Source organism: Anneissia japonica, unplaced genomic scaffold (assembly GCF_011630105.1).
Source record: "Anneissia japonica isolate Jap-2015-1 unplaced genomic scaffold, ASM1163010v1 scaffold10775_len21072_cov135, whole genome shotgun sequence".
NCBI lineage: Eukaryota > Metazoa > Echinodermata > Crinoidea > Comatulida > Comatulidae > Anneissia > Anneissia japonica.
The window spans coordinates 1-21,049 of NW_022710234.1; the positions used below are offsets into that span (position 1 = coordinate 1).

Sequence of the window (21,049 nt, forward strand, 5' to 3'; positions counted from 1 at the left end):
CTCAACTCAAGGACAGAGACCGACTGGAAACTCAATGACAGGGATCGACTGAAAACTTAAGGACAGGAACCGACTGAAAACTCAAGGACAGAGACCGACTGAAAACTCAACTCAAGGACAGAGACCGACTGAAAACTCAATGACAGGGACCGACTGAAAACTCAATGACAGGGACCGACCGAATTTTCTTCTACCCCTTCCTCCTGACAATTACAACCTCCGACATCGACAAAGAATTCAACACCCTATCAGTCAATACAAACAGATACAAAAAAAAAATATTATAAATTATTGTATTTCTAAAGAATTGTAATTGACTTTATGATCTTGATCAAGGGTTCCTTCGAAGTTTCATTTTTTTTTTTTCTTTCTGTTATTGTTGCTGGTGTCTTTCATTTCATTTTAATGTTTTATTTCAAAATTTAAAATAAATCAAAAGTAATCGTGTCTGCTTTTTTTCGATCTGTCCGCTCTTTTTAAATTTTTATGTATTTTTCATATGACCAAATCTTATAGTATTTTTTTGAAAATCAATTTGTATTTTTATGCAATAAAGAAATTTGTATTGAATTAAATTCTTCCGTCCATCATTACTCCTGCATGTTATTCATACATACTTCATTTTTCATCCATTATCCATCCATCATTTTATATCCACCATAATCATCATCATCATCTATCCTCATCCATCCCATCATCCTCCATCATTCTTCCATCTATCGCATCCCCTCCATCATCATTCATCCATCCAGTCATCCAATTATCCATCATCATCAATTCTGTTTATCAGTCCTGTTTCCATGTGTGGGTGGGTTGACAGGATTGCTATAGCACCTCCAAAGGTTTGCTCTTTTAATCAAATATTTTATGTGTTCATCAACTGTTACTCCAGGTCCCACAATGTTCACATTTTATTGCTCTAGGATTTTTTTTGACAGGGGGGTCAACATGAGGTACGAACCAACAGGGCAATTGTAGCCTCAGTCATGGCCCAGAAATATTCCCTGTTAGTGTTTAAAGGCAGAGTTTTCATGACCGGCTTAGCACGGCCCAAAATTGTGCTTTTAGACCACAATATATACAGAGATTGGCAATCAAAATTATGTTATGGAGATAGGCAAGTTAATATTTTTGGTCTGACGACTTCGTTGTGGTCTCGAACGATGGAGATCTAGGCCTGTCCGCTGAACAGAGGGGGGGGGGGCACCACTCGGTTCAGTGAACCGGTTTGAACCGTGCCCCCAATGGAGAGAGGTAAGCACGTCCCGGTAGACACACAACAATGTAAACATAGTACATACATGCAAATAATTTTATAAAATTTTTATTTGAATAATCAAGCAAAACAATCTTATACAACTTGTTCAAATCAATATTAAAAAACTAAATTGTGTACAGCTGCAGTTCTCAAGTCATATAAGGTTATAATTTACAAATTGCAAATAATACAGTAGATAAAATAATATTTTAAAGCCAGACTCTGGAGCCAAAAGAATGTTTGATATGTTGTATCACATTAAGCAATTTCGAGTATTTTGTCAAATTTGCTTTTCATGTCTAAGCAAAATCAGTTGTACAACGTATAATAATAATAATAAAAATAATAAAAATAATAATAATAATAATAACAATAATTACTCTGAAGCCTGGCTTTAAAACAGAGGTGCACAGTTGCTAAAACCAGAACATAATCTACAGTAGTTAATCAGAAGTATGTAATTATTCATTTGATATAAACGACCGATGTAATATAACTTACTAGCAAAGTAAATCTGATAGTGCAAAGTTACTTAATGAAACACATATTTACATTTTTTAAGGCCAAATAAAAAAAAAATTGTGTTGGCCACGCCTGACCAACCAAAAATGTACAAAATTGAGGTTTGCCATTCTTTCACAACTTACGACGAAAAATATATACAGTATAATATACACACACGCATGCCAACGCATATATTAACATATGTACATAAAGGGGTAATAGGGGTCCAGAACCAATACTTTGTCAATTGCCTCAATTTTAAAGGATACTATGGTAAATAAACAGATATTAATCACACAAAACTGAATTCATTGGTCGTATATTATATTGTAGTTGCATTGTAACGTATAGTTATCCTATTTGTATATAACATAACAGCATGTGATTGCTTAATTTGATTGATACATATATACAGTATGTTTTCAGCATGTGGTGTATGTTTGGTTTTACACAATTCATATGTTATAGTGCTAACAAATTTGCTACAAGTGAATAACCACTAATATCTGAAATGTCATTACCCCACAGATTAAGCATGTTCTTTTTCAATAATATATTCATCTTACAGCATTCTTCTATCATTTCATAAACAATCCTGCCTGATAAACTGCAGTAACTCATGTCAATATGGACCAGGTCTGGAGAAATCTTAACAAGGCAAGCTAATGTTCTTCCACTGATTGAAGATAGGTTAATATTACTCAAATCTATCACTTGCCAATTTAGTGTTATATTTTCTTCAGCTACTGATTCGACCAGCTTTTCTAGGTTATCAGCTGAAAGAAAATAACCACTCCAAATAAAAGGGATAATAGGCTTATGGAATACTATGATTATTTCTGCCAATAATTTACCATCAACATCTGAAAGGTTGTTGCCCTGCAGATTGAGCATGTTGACATCCAACACTGCATTCATAATACTACATTCCACAAACATTTCATTAACAATCCTGCCTGATAAACTGCAGTAACTCAAGTCAATATGGATCAGGTTTGGAGAGATCTTAACAAGGCAGGCTAATATTTTTCCACTGATTGAAGATAGGTTAATCTTACTCAATTTTATCACTTGCCAATTCAATGTTATATTTTCACCTACTGATTCTACTAGTTTTTCTAGGTTATCAGCTGTAAGAGAATAATCACTCCATTCGAATACATTCTTATTAATATGCTGATCAAATCTGCTTAACTTTAAAACTCCACAAGCCTTTCTAACTACCCTGACTAACTCTGCAAGTGATGTGCCATCAATATCTGAAAGGTCATTGCCCTTTAGACTAAGCATGTTGTCTTTCAATACTACATTCATCCTACAACATTCTTCCATCATTTCATTAACAATCCTGCCTGATAAACTGCAGTAACTCAAGTCAATATGGATCAGGTTTGGAGAGATCTTAACAAGGCAGGCTAATATTTTTCCACTGATTGAAGATAGGTTAATCTTACTCAATTTTATCACTTGCCAATTCAATGTTATATTTTCACCTACTGATTCTACTAGCTTTTCTAGGTTATCAGCTGTAAGAGAATAATCACTCAATTCGAATACATTCATATTAATATGCTGACCAAATCTGCTTAACTTTAAAACTTCACAAGACTTTCTAACCCTGACTAACTCTGCAAGTGATGTGCCATCAATATCTGAAAGGTCATTGCCCTTTAGATTAAGCATGTTGTCTTTCAATACTACATATATCCTACAACATTCTTCCATCATTTCATTAACAATCCTGCCTGATAAACTGCAGTTACTCATGTCAATATTGCCCAGGTCTGGAGAGATTTTAAACAGACGAGCTAATGTTTTACCACTTATTGAAGACAGATTAATCCTACTCAATTTTATCACTTCCCAATTCAATGTTATATTTTCACCTACAGATTCAACCAGCATTTCTAGGTTACCAGCTGTAAGAGAATAATCACTCCAACTGAAAATGGTATCCTCATAATCATAATAATCCAAATCAAATTGAAAAATTACCCTGACTAACTCTGCAAGTGATTTACCATCAATATCTGAAAGGTCATTGCCCTTTAGACTAAGCATGTTGTCTTTCAATACTACATTCATCCTACAACATTCTTCCATCATCTCATTAACAATCCTGCCTGATAAACTGCAGTTACTCATGTCAATATTGTCCAGGTCTGGAGAGATTTTAAACAGACGAGCTAATGTTTTACCACTTATTGAAGACAGGTTAATCCTACTCAAATTTATCACTTGCCAATTCAATGTTATATTTTCACCAACAGATTCAACCAGCATTTCTAGGTTACCAGCTGTAAGAGAATAATCACTCCAACTGAAAATGGTATCCTCATAATAATCCAAATCAAATTGACAAATTACCCTGATTAACTCTGCAAGTGATTTACCATCAATATCTGAAAGGTCATTGCCCTGTAGACTAAGCATGATGTCGTTTAATACTACATTCATCCTACAACATTCTTCTATCATTTTATTAACAATGCTGCCTGATAAACTGCAGTTACTCATGTCAATATGCTTCAGGTCTGGGCAGATATTAAATAGGCGAGCTAATGTTATTCCACTTACTGAAGACAGGTTAATCCTACTCAGATCTATACTTTTCCAATCCAATGTTATATTTTCACCTACTGATTCAACCAGCTTTTCTATGTTATCAAAAGTAAGAGAATAATCACTCAGAATGAAAATTGTATCCTTATAATAATATTCAAAATAAACTTCAAAATCATTATGTTGACAATCTACCCTGACTAAATCAGCAAGTGATGTACCATCAATATCTGAAAGGTCTTTGTCCTTCAGTACAAGTCTGTAGCGTTTCAAAACTGTATTCATCCTACCACATTCCTCTGTCATCCTACAGTTTTTAATGTCTGAATAACTCAGTTTGGGGAATGTGTTTAAATTTTTCATTTTGTCATTATAGCCAAGGTCTACTGTATCTTCACTGTTCTGGCATTCTGTGATCATTGCCCTCAAAGTACCACCTGATAGCCTACAGTTTCTTAAATTTAGATATTTTAATTTAGGAGCTATTTTAAATAATTTCCCCAGTAATGTTCCATCAATATCATTTAGATCATTGCCTTGAAAATCAAGGCGTTTTAATTCTAAGTTTATATTGGCATTGTCCAAATCATTAATAACTTCATTGAGTGTAGCACCTGTGACCAATGTGTGGCTATTGCATACTGTATTTTCTATATACAATTCTTCTAAGTCACTTGCATATTTAAGGAGATTAATCAAGAATGTTGAACACATTTTAAAATCAATCTTAGTTTTAGAAACATCATATTTTAAATAATGTTTTTCCATCTCTGCTGAAAGTAAATTGATTTCTTCCTTATCCCATGTTGAAATACATTTAAGTAAAACAAGTAAATCGTATGGAAAAATATACTTTTCTAATATTTCAAGTAACACCAAGGTATGTGCAACAATTTTACACCGCCTTTCCCTGCACCTATTTATCAAAGATACTATTTGTTCTTCAATATCATCAAACGCATCTAAAAAATCTTCCATGGTCATCTTTAGGAATTTTAATAAATGAATACATGATAACAAGTCATCATTTAGAAGACTTCCAGATGACTCCAATATTTGTCCACTACATGCTAAGTCATTTAGAAGAATTTTAAATGTTTCTAACATTTGCTTATTATGTGCTTTCATATCGTTGGTCATGTGGTTATCCAATTTCAGTAGAATATCATCTTCATGCTCTTTCTTTACATGTGCTAAACATTCTACTATTGAGCGATAATGTGAGGCCCTGACTATCAACCATGGTTTCAGTAACTTATCAGCATCAGCACCTAAAAATCCTATTGCAAACACCCTTGTCATATTTAAATAATCATTACATCTGATTTCCTCATACTCAACCTTCGAACTCCCTTCCTGAATTTCTGTAGACAGGTACAGCCCTGCTAGTGCCTCCGACATTAATTTATGTGGTGGTGTGTACATCTCCCTTACATCCCCAGGATTAATAGGGGTATCTTCATAAACAAACCCGATTTCCAGTGTTAAATTTAATAATTCATCATTTTTTGCCATCTTTGACAAATCGTATTTGTCAATAGGTAGTACATTTTTCTTTAGTCCTTCATACATACATTCTCCTAAAATTAAAAAGGCAGATATATATTCATCAGGAATTCTCTCAAAATTGGCAATAGCAGTTTTATTGCCAGGCCTGTTTAGGTATTGATTTAAAATACAACAAATGAGTTCCTTGAAAAGATCGGTTAAGTATGTGGGAAGAACACGTTTTAGTTCCCAAATGGTACAAATCTGAAGCAATAACAGTGGAGACGAGCACAATTCAAACGCTTCATTGTGTTTACCACCCCAAAACAATGTATGCTTTGAATCAAGTCTAAACTCTTTCATTAAAGAATCACCAATTTCGATTTTACTGATTGAATGAAAATGATTTTGAATATACTTTTTTATGTTACTTGGACTGAATCCCATTACTTCAATATGTACATCACAGCGATCAGCCAAATCAGCTGTGTGGTCAGGTCGAGATGTTATCACCACCGTGCTTTTTTGAAATTCACTTCTTTTAAATAGATCAATTGGGTCTTTAGCATTTCTTTCTAACTCATCATATCCATCTAACAAAATTACTATTTCATCATCATGTGTGACCAAGAACCTTTCAACTGAATCATATGACAAACTGTTCTTAAAAATGATTGCTTTGCAATCAACTTTGTTCAATATTATGTCCAAGAACGTTTTACTTGCTTTAATTTCCCTGATATTTATCAAAAACAATAATTTATCAGCAAAGACATGTTCATCATCAGTAGCCCACTGATGAGCAACATATTTAAGGAGGGTAGTCTTACCCATTCCTCCCTCCCCTGTTATTAATACTTTACATGAATCTGTTGACTTAATAACTCTTAATGCCTCTGTTAACGATGTGGGTCTACCTTCCTTTTTTGTACATGTTGGCTTGTCTTCTTTTCCTTTGTCTTCTTTTTTAGATTGCAGCAACTTGAGTTCAGTGAAAACTTGTGCAATATCTACTTTATGATTTTTATGCCAGATTGCTGGTGTAATACGATTCTCATCCTGATACAGTTCTTTCTGCATTTTCATCAGGGAATTTTTTATTATTATATCTGAAACAGTGAAAAAACTAATAATAATATTTCTATTATTATTTATATAGTTAAGTCCATGATACACTTCTACATTACATCCTTTGGTTCATACTTCAATATCATTTCCCTATTTTACAAATACAGCATTTTTAATCTAGATGAATAGACAAATTATTTAATTGGAGGGAGGGGGTAAGTAGCCAGCCCATGGTCCCCTTCTCTTTTTTAAATTAAAAAAAGGTGGGAAATTTTTTTTTTTTTTTAAATGTTATTATTTTCATTATTATTGAAGTCTGAGAGTGCCATTTCATGTGAACTGTAAGAGGCATAAAATGATGTACATTTGCCCCTAACTAATCTCTTGTGTGCAATATATTAATTAGTATTGTCTACGTATAATTTAGTTTTGTTAGGAAGTATTTGTATTAAAATGTCAATATAATGCTTAAATAAACACACCTTCATCTGACCATGAGCTTCTTGGTTGTTCTGATTGTCCTGAATTGTCTGTAAATGAAAAATATCATTGGGCATTATGAGCAAAACAGCAGTGTGCAATTATAATCATTTTGAGATATGTATTTATTATGTACAATGGATTGTATATATTCTGTTGTAATCGATTTTCCATAAACTACCAAACCATGCATGACAAATTTTAACTATTAATATATTTAATACTACTGAATATTGAAGAGCAAGGAGGATAAATTTTATAGCGTCCTTTCTTCTTTGAAGTGTGGAGTCACATGTTCCCTCTGTTCCCCCACTGATTAATGCCTAAGCTTGCGTAGTAGTGGAACAAGCCTATATTAACAAAACATTTTCTAACATTGTGATAGAAAAAATTTAATCATTTTTTATGTATTTTTAGACATATTTTTTAACATTGTGTTAGAAAATAAATTAGATTAGTTGATTTATGTATTATAATATACATGTACGGATTTCAGAAAAATACTATTTGTAACTAACATTCTTTATAAAACATTATTTGGAGCTGCCCAAAATTAATTGAGTAAATCATTAATATTTTATCAGATGAATTATATTGACTACTGTAATATCCATTCATTGGTTATACAATCACATCATTAAAGATACACACTGAAAATAACAACCAATTTAGCACTCACTACATACCTAATTTTGGTTGTTTTGGTATTGATGCTTCTCCAATAGCTATTGAGAAATTGAAATTGACAATTTGTGCATTAGCAGAATAACTACAGTAAATCATATCATAATTTTCCTACTTTCTTCCTCAACATTATGTAAAGAATATGTGAAGTGCACTAGGTCAATTTGATATGTATTCTGATACATTTAATATGTGCATTTCATGGTAGCAAAAGTTAAGTTACCAAAGATAATAATGTGTTTTGGGGCACATTTTGAAAAGTTATTTTTCAGAATTGATAGGAAACACAAAATTTATCAGAGTTGTTTATCTTTAGAGGTGACTTTATCTTAAGTACGATTTAAGACATCTGAGCTTAAAAATGATCTTGCACTGGTAAACCAAAAATAAAGCTTATACAGTATATTCATCTAACTAAACGTATCACTAACTCATTTTTCATACCACAAGACTCACTTTTTCGTGACAGCTCACATGTATTACACTATGTAAAGTAAATCACAATCGTGATGTGTAATTATTGATCACAAACCTTTGTTCAATTTTCGCTTTTTTCTCGGTTGCTTTGATTTTCCTGATTTACCTGTAAAGAAAGCAAAACATTGGTGTGCAATATAGTCATTTCCAGCATTTCAAATATCCAACTTAAATGCTTGATATTAACAATAGTAATGACAGTAAACCTTTCCATGTATCTACAGGCAGGCGGAAGTCTAAAATATACAGGCATCATGCATATAATTCACATTCTTTCTTCACTCTCTGAAGTTCAGTATCTTCTTCATCTAGGTCTGTTGCTTATTTGCCTACTTGAGGAATTTGATATTATTTATACTAATACAAGGATAGTAATAATACAAAGAACTCGTCTAGAATTGTCCTAATTCTCTGGATTACAATGGCCTGCGCTGCACTTAGATATACTGTACCAATGCAGCTGGCGCGTCATCACAAATTTAGTTTAAAGCGGCTACGTAACAAAAGCTCGCAGTAAGTTTACATCAAATTTTGTTTGGTTTTAATGAAACAGTTCTAAAATTGTAACCAACCAGATAAAGCTCCTAGAAAAATTTTTTGTTTGGTTTTTCTATTAGTGCTTAAATATTTATATAGTGCTTAAATATTTATATAGCACCAATTCCAAATTATATGATCAAAGGTGCTGAGCGTTATTAGCCCTGGTCACTGGATAACACACAATGGCAAACCAGCAAAAAGTGCAACCTTCTCTGCTCCCTGGGGAGTATACCTAGTCGTGCACTACTTACATAGCACACAAACTAGTACATTCAATGCCACAACATCCTACCAGGTACCCATTTATACTCCTGGGTAGAGAGATAAAGTGACTTGCCCAAGAACACAAGCGACTTGTACAGCGCAAGTTTCAAACCCCTGAAGTTTGGGGAGTCCAAGCCACAACTGATGCGCCAACTGCTTCTACAGCATGGTTGTGCAAGGAATATATTCTTTACAAATAAATACTTGTGAATAACTTACATTTATAATAAATATCAGGTGAACTATAGTTAAAACCATTATAGATATTCATTCAATATAATAAGCAATTATTCAGCAACCAGTGCAGTACATACAGTATGTAACTACTCTATAACTTGTCTATGTATAATTTAGTTTGTGTTAGAATGTACTTAAAATGTCAATATAATCTGCTATTAAATAAACACACCTTCATCTGCCTTCGAACTTTGAGGTTGTTCTGATTGTCCTGACTTGTCTGTAAAGAGAATAAATCATTTGGCATTATGAGCAAAACAATAATGTGCAATACTCATTTTGAGTACGATTTTAATTTACAATCCATATTTTCGTTTTGGTATTTTTAACAGTGATGCCTAAAATATATAAATTTCTGATTTTTAGTTTAAATTTGGATTTTTTATTTGGATGTTTCAGAAGATTAATTCCGTGGGTTGAGTTGATGGGAACTATTTGTAAAGATACTCTTTACTTTATCGATAATTTTAATCACCCAGATATCATCTCGACACCCCCCCCCCCTCTCCATTGAAGCCCAAGCTTGCATAGTCTAAAACAAAAAAATTAAATTAATTTTTGATGTATTATTATCATACATGCACTGATTTCTGGAAATACTTTTTGTAAATAACATACATTATTAAACATTATTTGGAGCCACCCAAAAATTAATTGAGTAAAGCAAATACATTATCAGATGAATTATACTGACTAATATCCATTCCTTGATTAAACAGTTTTTTGTAAATAACAAGCAATTATTCAGCACCCAGTACATACCTTTGTCTTATTTTTGTCTTATTGATGGTTTTTCATTACTTATTGAGGAAATAGAAATTGACAATTTGTATATTAGCAGCAAAAAACCAATGTACACCATAGCATAAATCTTCCTACTCAGGAGAATGGCTTAGTTATAGGTTTCAAAAATTACTAATGTTTTTTGTACACATAATAAACTGATAGATGTACAGGTAGGCACCAGAATTCCAGTCAGTTTACATTATGATATTGGCACTAGAGAACAATAAATCCTACCGTAAAGTACGCCTTTGAAATAGCCCGAAACGAAAGCGATCGTGTAATGTTACTACTATAAGTCCCATACTAGAGGAAAGACTAAACAGGATTCGGGTGCATCGATGAAAGTAATTTCCCGATGCAGTTGAGTACCCAAATAAAACTGTATTTAATATTAATACTTTGCACCTTAAATAAAATACTGGTTTAACTACTTGAACTTATGATTTACTATGATAATAAACTTTTATTTTATTTGACAATTTAACATACTGTATATATTTCTATGTTTGTGTTTTTCTTTATAGCTATTTTCTAAAAATTATCTATTGTTTCAGAGACTAAATCAAATACAAATATATTGAAAATAATTATTGTGATGTAAAGGAGCATTTAAATCCATATTAAAATGATTCAAGTAATGCAATTTTGCTATTATTTACTACATTAATAAACTATTATTTTATTTGAAATGTTAACTTAATTTTGATGTTTGTGTATTTCTTTCCAAAATATTTATTTGTTTAAAACTACATATTGCTTCAGAGAAAAGGTAGGTTACAAAAATATTGAAAATAATTAATGTAAGGAAAATGTTTAAATCCTTTGATTCAGTGATTTTCGATATCCAATGTTTAGATGTGATCAGTTTATAGTACTGTAGTTCCAACAGTGGTATCCTAATTTAATACCTTAGATTGCAACATTACAGTATTATTAATTTAGTATTGTAAATAATAATTAAATAATCCTCTTACTCACCAACTCTTTTCAAATTCATGAGAAATGATGACAAGTTATCTTTGGAAACAATACCATTACTTTCCAGAAATGTGATTAGTTTCCATGGATTAGAACAGAAGTCATCTGGAACTTCATACTTCCAACCAATCCTTTGAATATCTATGGTAGAGAAGTCTTTTCCCAGAGCAACAACCTGTTGACGATGTGCTGAAAATCGAGTGATCTTCACTTCATCTGGATATGTGTCATACGTCTTAATTATCTCCTTCAAATACTTTAATCCAGTAACTTCAATTGTTTCAACTAAAATTGAAATATCTGTTGATTTCAAAATGTCAGCAACTCTTAGTATTTGGAATAAATCAAATGCCGATTTAGCTTCTTCCAATTCTGTTTTTATCTCTGCATGATCTTTGTACAGAACCCTCAACATGTCTACATACTTTTCACCTTTCACGCTGATTGCATCAGATACTGTCACAAGCAGTTGATTAAAATCTATTTAAAAAAATAGTTTCTAAAAGATTAACTAAAATAAAACCCCTAAACTCTAAAATTCTGTTGATAAAAATTTAATAGAAAACTTCAGCCGAGTAGCGAGACTTGTTTATTGGGTGGGGGGGGGGGGGGGGNATAGATCAAATTGTTCCAGGAATACCAGAGAGCAGTTGACAATACACATTAACTCCTTGGAAGTAAAAACTCTCCCCGAACAACATTCTGGTTATTTCCTAGTCTGGTTTTTAGGGCCAGAATACGGATCACTCATAAAAGTGAATATGTATCTATTCGCCGTTGTATTTTGCATATAAGGCCTACGTAAATTTAAAGGAATAAATATTTGTTGCTCATTTGTTGTTATTTTGTCCATACTCAATTATCACTTTGATTTTTACAGTGATTGGAATTCTTAAATGGCATAATTCTCAATACTGCAGTTCACGTCAACTATTCTCATTGAATTCAATCATTAAAAACACGTTATATCGTCATTGCGGACTTATAAAATCCGCATACGCCTTAAAACTAAAAGAAAATGAATACGTTTAGAGTCTGTACTGAGCCCAAAAAATCCGCAATGAAAATTTAACGTGTTTAAATTGAAAACACATTGTAAACTGCTCAAGAACTATCTCAATACAAAAGTAGAGCTTTTAATTAATTATAATGTCCTACATGCATGGATATTTAAATGTGATATTCTATATTTATTACTAACCTTCATTTACTTTATTCTCATTCAAACGTTGAAGAAATGATGACATACTATTTTCGGTTAAAACAGATGTATCTTCAAGATGTTGAATCACTTTCCATGGACTAGAAAAATTGCCTTCGAATAACTGACTAACTTTCTGGAGATCTTTAACTGAAAAGTCTTTTCCCAGAGCAACAACCTGTTGACGATGTGGTGAAAATTGAGTGATCTTCACTTCATCAGGATATGTCTCATATCTCTTAATTATCTCTATCAAATATTTCAATCCAGTTAGTTCAATTGTTTCAAACAAAACTGAAATGTCTGTTGGCTTCAAAATTCCAGGTGCTATTAGCAATTGAAATAAATCAAATGCACACTTAGCTTTCTCCAAATCTGATTTAACATTTGCAAGATCTCTGTACAGAACCCTCAACAGGTCTACATACTTTTCACCTTTCTTGCTGATTGCATCAGAAAGTTGTACAAGCATCGACAAGAACTCTGTGGGGAAACGATGGCGTTAACAATAATATAAAATATTATTGATAATTAAAATTTCAGTATTTGATGGTTACATTACAGGTTATCAAACTCTCCTATCAACACAAACCTGTTCTGCATGTGAAAATTTCATGTATAAACAATAAAAAGTGATATACAGTATGGCGAGACATTCTAAAAAAAAAAAGGATAGATTCAAGTATACTGAGCAAGATGTATAACATTCAGTTTTTATCTTGGATTTACTGCAAGATATATAGAATATTCAGTCTTCTTACTACATAATAGTATACATCAGGCTTTTAATTTTGGATTTAAGTGGTTGTTTTATTAAATATATAGAATACAAATTATTTTGAATGTATGCATGTCCTGGAATGATGCTGAGGCTGAATTTTGTTTTAATTTTTCATTTCCTGTGACTTCTACTCATCTCAGATGTGAAGGTTGCAGGCTCTGTATGACTGCTACTATTTTTAGTGTAATGATAATGAAGTACTTTGTGATGATAACTGTTGGTACTGTAGGTGAAATAGCAGGCCTGTATATTGCAAAGAATGATCAATATTTTACCTGGATCCTTCATCCTTCTTGAATGTTCTATTTTTCACAGATATGTACTGTACTATACACTATTACTCCATATGTTGAGCTTAACAAACTTTCACACTAGAATAGATTTAATATATAATATTATTTATTTTCAGTTCACATTAATGTACCTCTGAAATAGGCATGTAAAGTAATTGAGATGGGTAGATGTTTAATGGGAAAATTTATGTGGAAATGAGAATTAGAATGTCACAACTGACTAAAATATCATAATATTCTAGGCCATGTGAACATTGTTTGTGTTACTTTCTATAATTAACACATTTCAAATATTCTAGGATATCATTTATATCATTTCATGTTACATCTTTGTGTATGGTATTTCTTTGTGGAGAGCCTCTCGACTGTTATTTTATTTATAACATTTAGGCAATCCTGCCTCATTGATTTACCTTTGTTTGTGCAATGTCCTTGTTTGTAATTTTTGTAATTTTAACTGAGGCGAAATAAATGATATGAAAATAAATGATATATGATATCAAAAGTTGGAATTAGTCTGGTTGTAACCATTTTATAAGATAAGGCATCTTCCCAAGACTTATGGTGATTTCACACTGTGTTGTACGGCAATGGTACAAGCCATTACCTCTGTAAGCGTTTGATGACGAGATGCCATCTGCTCATAGTCAGTGGCAGTCTAAGTGGATTGTCATTAAAACATTCTGTTGTGCAGACGTTGCCTATGGGGCTACGTTGACCAACGACAGTTGGTGCAGTGGCTGCCCGGCTTTGGACTATGAAAGGCTGTTCTAAAATATTACTTACTAGGTGACTTAGACAATAGATGTTATTAAAATCCACCCCCCCCCCCCCCCAACTTTGCCTCAGTAACCGATCTCCACAAGCCTTGGATGAATGGTAGCATCACATTATAGCACACCTTTTAGTTGAATGCATGTTCCTATAAAATCAATGACAAGATTTCAAATAAAATCAACGTATAATATACAATACAATAATAATTACTTATCATTTCAAATATCACTACATTTTGCCAATAAAGAGTGATAAGTGGAATTTCAAAATGATAAAAAGTAGTCTTGAGAAACTGAAGGGTTTGTACAAATGAGCCCCCCCCCCCACCAACTAAGCTTAACTGCAAATAAATGCACATTGAATTAAATAAAAAATTAAAAACGAGGGAAAAAAACCCCAGTAAAGTATCAAATTTCACTCATCAATACTGTATATAATATAAGTACTGTACATGCATGATGCATACCGCAAGTTTCTCAGATCTGATATACAGTAGTTCATATATACACATCACATGACCAGTAATTACTAATACAGTAGAAAGAAGGGCATATAATATATTGTATAATAACAACTACATAGATTCCAGATATTTGATTGGTTTAAAGCCGGCAATAGTTGTAGCCATGCCCTCCTAGCCAGTCAATACGATTTGTGTTTTTCCCTCTCGCACTTCAATTGTATGTCGCAGTGAAGAAAATGTAAATGCAATTCTACACCTCTTCACGTCAGAGGAACGGGGAACTGCATCAAAAATCAAAGAAATCAATGCAAAGCGTTTGTTTAGGGCTGCAACAACTTCTAAATGATGGAAAGTTGATATTAAAAAAGACAGTGAATTTAGCGAGCCTTGCAGAGTGTAAAAGTTGTTTTCCACCAAAGGTACGAAAGGGCAAAGTTAAGCACAAAAAATTACAGTTACAGAAGAAAATATGGCACTTATACAAACATCTTGGAATTTAAATTTAGCGAGTCTTGCAGAGTGTAAAAGTTGTTTTCTACCAAAGGTACGAAAGGGCAAAGTTAAGCACAAAAAATTACAGTTTACAGAAGAAAATCATGGCACTTTATACAAACATCTCGGAATTTGAATCCAAATGATATTTGCTGCCCGGTAGCATTTTTCATCAAAAACACCAATCAGCTAAATTATGAGTGCAAAGGCCAAACATAGGCACTGTAGGGCCAAATGAACCCTGGTACTATGGCACTGAATATGGCACTGGGAAAGAATACTCAATGAGGGGTCAAGGTGAAGAAAATACCTATAAAGCTGGATAAACTTCAATGCCAGTACATCAAGCAGCCAAGAAAAGAATACTTTCATTTTAAATATGGAAAAATGTGTGGTGCATATACTGTATGTAATAAATAGGTCTAAATGCAAAATTGAAATTTGGGGCCACTGTTAAAAAAAGAAAAAAACAACAACAACTGCAGCACATTGTACAATATTTAACAAATATTTACTAGGATTTGAATCACGTCATAATTCAAATTATAGCCTGAGGCTACACTACTGTATGTCTCTCGACTTCATCTCAAGACATATAGTAGTACAGCCTCCAGATCAGCATAGGCTATAATTTAAACCATGTCCCTCAATCCAGTAAATATTTGTATATCGTAGATGTCTTCTCATTCATGGTGCTAAAAAGAAAGAAAAAAATTGAAATATCCAAAGTAGATAAAAAAAAAGTAAAGTACTAACTGTAAAATAAAGAAAACGGAAGTGGATATTGTAATTTATTACGAATTGTGGGCCTATTGTTGATTTGATCTGTTTTGTCATTGGAAGTATACACCAATTGTAATCTATATTTAGCATTTGGTTTTTTTCCAAATAGTTTGGCAGAGATTAAATAATTGGATGATTATGTTTCTGTGAAATGACCTACTAAGATCTGAAATGACTAAAACAGCGCTAATGCAATTTGGTACTCTACCCTCCATAACCTTAACTAAGATAGCAAAGCTGGAGTTGAGATTAAGGTTAGGGTGGAGTACGAAAGTGCATTAGCGATACCAAAACAAATACGACCATCATCCCAACCTCTCCACTGCAGATATAGGCCTGCCCTAGGCTTGGTGCTGTGAAGTTTAATTAATTAGCATGAGGATACCGCCAAAAAACGGCTCAAATTTGCACAGAAAATCACTAAGAAAATAAGAAGTGCACAGAATTGTAAATTAGTTCATAATACTCAATGATGCACTGTTAATTTTACTACAGTTAAGAACCCGTACATTTTTTAAAACTAAAAACTATTCCACCATAGGCCTATATAACTATACTAGTTTAACGCCAGCGTTAATATAGCGAATGCCGTTTGTGTGAACACTTTGGAATTTTAATCCGTGGATTAGCTTATGCCGGCGTAAGCTACGCCAGTCTTAAGCCGTATGTTTGAACATACCCATACAGTAGTACAGCCTCCAGATCACCTCAGGCTATACTGTATATAAACCATGCGGCTTAATCCAGTAAGTACTGTATGGTATTTTTGTATACAGTACCATGTCTTCTCATTCATGGTGCTAAAAAAACTTAAAATATCCAAAGTAGATTAAAAGAGGGGGGAAAAAGATTGGTAATCTAACATTTTTTTTTTAACTAAAAGGTCTGTAAATTGATTATGTAGGCCTATTGTTGGTTGGATCTGTTTTTCATTGGAAGTATGCCAATTGTAATCTATTTTTAGAATTTGGTTTTTCCAAATTAATTTCATGACTATTTTTAGCATCTGCTTTTTCCGAATAGGCCTAGGCTCTACATCAGGGGGAGATCCAGAAATTTTCTGTTGGGGAGGGGGGAGGGGGCCAACAGGTATTCCACACCTACCTCAGCCACACCATGGCTATTTTGAGAATAGGACCCTCTAGACGCTTGAAAATGGCACTCTCAGATGGTAAAAATAGGCCAATGCTTTTTCAAAGCAGTGTTTCTCGACAAAAAATTATTAACTTCCTCTCGACAGGAGCTATGCTCCCTCTCCCTCTCCCCTCACGGGCATCGCAAAGGTCTAATCAAGGACCTATAGTCTATTCTATACTGGGAGTCGCAAAGCAAATTATTATTATTATTATTATTTTGGTATCTCCAGATGCCCGGAAATGGCACTCACTCCGACATAAAATTTGAATACTTTATCTCCTTTTAAAAAAAATGTTTACAAATGCAGGGGGTCCTGGCTGGCTGGGCAACCCACCCCACTGGATTAATATGCTATATGTCCTACAGTCGATGTCAGTGACACATTATGCTCTTTTGAATCAGCAAAGCCCTTTTCGATCAGGGTGTATAGAGTGAGGACCCTATTAGACATCACAATATGCAGTCTTTTAACGCCAACTTAATGTCAATGGCTGACGAATGTCTGAAATCAGACGGCTACAAGTACCAGTACCAGTACCAGTAGGGGCACCGAAGAGGCCCCTAAGGATCAGTGGCCATTGGAGCAAATTTTAAGAATAGGCCCCTCTAGTAGCTCGGAAATGGTACTCTCAGACGGTAAAAATGATTTTTCAAAGCAGTGTTTCTAGACAAAATTATTGACTTCCTCCCGACGGCAGTTATGCTTTTACCCATAGGCCTATGCTCCTCCTCATTCAGACACCCCTCCCCTCACGGGCATCGGAAAGATCTGATAAAAGGACCTATAGTCTATTCCATACTGGGTAGTCGCAAAGCAAATTATGATTATGGCACTTTTAAATGCCCGGAAATGGCACTCATTCAGACTTAAAATTTGAAAATTTTATCTTAATTTTTTTTAAATTTTGACAAATGTAGGGTGGCCCTGGCCAGCTGGGCACCCCACCCCCACTGGATTAATGTCATACAGTCGCTGTCAGAGACACATTATGGAGTTATTAACAAAGCCATTTAGGATCAGGGTGGTATATAGAGCGAGGACCCTACTGGACCCTCGTCATGGGTAGGGGCATCAAAGGGGCCCCTAAGGGGCCCTAAGGGTCGGTGGCCTGCGGATTTTCGCTGAGCATGGATAGCTGTTCTATAGTTGGGTACTACATTCCGGCTAAAAAAACTGTCTTTAGTTCTGCGCATTTTGGCTTTTTTACATCCTAATTTATGTGTCAGGGACATAGCGTTGTGTTCGTTGTCAATCAATAGAAAATTCAAAATTAGTGATTGGTAAAATAATCGAGTTCTCTTTTCGCCCTCTGCTGGATCCGTCACTGAACTCATGGGTACACTTCCTTTTTTCCCTCTTTCTTTCTTCCCAATTCTCAATTTTGTTAATTTTTCGGCGTGCCCCAGTGGCTCCGCCGCTGGATCAACTCCTGCATATTAAATCTGATAATGTAACAAGTTTACCAATAAGCCATACAACTCTGCTTAAAAAAACCACTCTGATTCGTATATGAATAGAAAGAAATACTATATCTTAATGTCAACTAAATACACTCATCTATACATTTGATCATATCTGATGAAACGGATGACGTTATAAATACAATTATGAGAAATTCAATCAGTTGGCACCATGTACCATAGCTACTTACCCTGAGCTTGAGTCTGCCATAGAAAAAGGGCAAAGAGCAGAGAAGTTACAACAAATTTCATTTCTGCTAACTTTCAGTTCATGTAGTACGGAGGAGGGTAACGCACACTGAAATGGCACTTTATAAATACAAACAGGTCTTTTGATAATCTTTACGAGATATGCTCGACTGACTGCCATTCGCTACAATAAACATAACTGAGGGTGTGTATACGAACAAAACACTTCGCCACAAAAGATTTGTACCGGTATTGTTTAATTCATATAAAGGTACCAGGTTACTTTAGTTCCAAAAGTTTTTATATATCTTTTCTTTTTGTTTGGGTTTTTTTACCCTCTATCAATTTATAATGCTGTAAAGCATGCAGGGCATCTTTAGAGGTTTATACTTGTAGGAATGTCAGGTTGACAATCGGTACGTCACGCTCAGAGGCCAGGCCATATTCACATAATCTCTTGTTTAAAGACTGACTAACATATAAATGTGTAGCACTGAGCAGTTTCATACCACTATTATCAAACATGGTATGTGTCTTTTTAGAGAATTTTCACTTAACTTTAATTATTTAACCATCTTTGTATATAAAGTCCAACGACCTCATATATCTTCACATGGTAAGGTCGTTTAGACAGCTACCAGATAATAGCCCCTTCATATCGAACTATGGCGAGATCATTTTAGTGGATGAGCTAGAAGATCCCGCCATAAGTTTGAGTATGACCGCTCAAGTATGGCGAGATGAAGGCAACAACTCGACTAAGAGCAGTCTGCATTTTTTTGGAATGTGGTCACTCCCCTGGCATAAAATAAGGCCACTGTAATTCTCAATTCCTATTGGTCATAGGGAGTGATTGGTGATGCCATATATATCACAACTATCTGAACCTTTGGGTACTCAGTTGAATTACACCTTTTGATAAACAGTACTTCTTTATTGTTTCAACTTGTATATTCTTTGTTTGCCGATCTACACCTCAAGTGTTTTTTTATCTACCATATGTTTTTCACCTGGAAATAAATTGTACAGTTTTATATGTTATTAGTTTGTTGTTTACTATTGTTACGTTTACAACTACTAAATTGGTACCAGGTTACTTTAGTTCCAAAAGCTTTTATATATCTTTTCTTTTTGTTTGGGTTTTTTTACCGTCCATCAATTTATAATGCTGTAAAGCATGCAGGGCATCTTTAGAGGTTTATACTTGTAGGAATGTCAGGTTGACAATCGGTACGTCACGCTCAGAGGCCAGGCCATGTTCACATAACCTCTTGTTTAAAGACTAACTGAAGACGTCCTTGGAACTAATTAAATTTTATTACTATCCATGATGAAAATGTCACTTTAAATTCAACATTTATATAAATCTTCTTAACTGCCTGCTTTTCAAAGTTAGGCCACCTTCACTTCAACTTCATTTAGTTAGTAGCTAGGTTCACATTCAGAATTTAACGTGATCTAGTGGATCATGATCAAGCCAGTCACTTTGTGAACCAACCAGAATCAAATAACATGCTCAGCTTAATCACCTTATTGTGATCATTTTATACCTCCATGTTGTGATCTAGTGGAGCATGTTGATTCATCATGATTAACCTTGGTTAACGTGATAAATTAATTCATGAGATTGAATTCAACCAATCAGCCTTCAGTTTATTAAACAGGTCCCAACCTCATTGGTTGTGCTTCTGGTAGTTTTCATGCAACACTGCATGCATTAGCATAAATAGATCATGATGATGGTTTCTATATGAACGGTTTTCTCTAACATGCTAAAGTTATCATGATGAATAGATCATGATAAGTTTATCACGATAGCTTATGTGAACGTACCTATTATTAACTACCACATACACTTGCTATATAGGTCACTTATGTTTATATATGAGGTAAATTAAATTATTTAAATACGGTAACCAATAAAATCACTTTTTTCTGAAACGTATAATTGTCTTGCAATAGGTACGCTCAGGGACGTATCCAGGGGAGCCGTGGGAGCCGCGGCTCCCCCCCTTTGTACACAGTGTTAAAATTTTAAAGCTTATTCTTGTGCCAATACAAATTCTTTCCTGGGATCACTAAAAATGAATACTTCTAAACATGTAAATATGCATCAGTACACGTTATACATAGGCCTAATAGAACA

At 33.9% G+C, this 21,049-nt stretch overlaps 1 protein-coding gene across 1 annotated transcript; it reads right to left on the reverse strand.

Moving 5' to 3' along the window:
* Nucleotides 1–2,328: 2,328 nt before the first annotated feature.
* On the reverse strand, nt 2,329–19,006 carry LOC117106972 (the record flags this gene model as incomplete). Its single annotated transcript, XM_033248487.1, has 14 exons — nt 18,906–19,006; nt 14,503–14,523; nt 13,584–13,679; nt 12,528–13,010; nt 11,327–11,806; nt 9,735–9,782; nt 8,577–8,627; nt 8,047–8,085; nt 7,363–7,410; nt 4,546–6,921; nt 3,853–4,059; nt 3,475–3,681; nt 2,617–2,892; nt 2,329–2,538 (listed from the first exon to the last, which is right to left on the reverse strand). Coding segments are annotated over exons 3-14 (4,438 nt in total), but the record flags the coding sequence as incomplete, so codon positions are not given.
* Between the last annotated feature and the right edge of the window lie 2,043 nt (nt 19,007–21,049).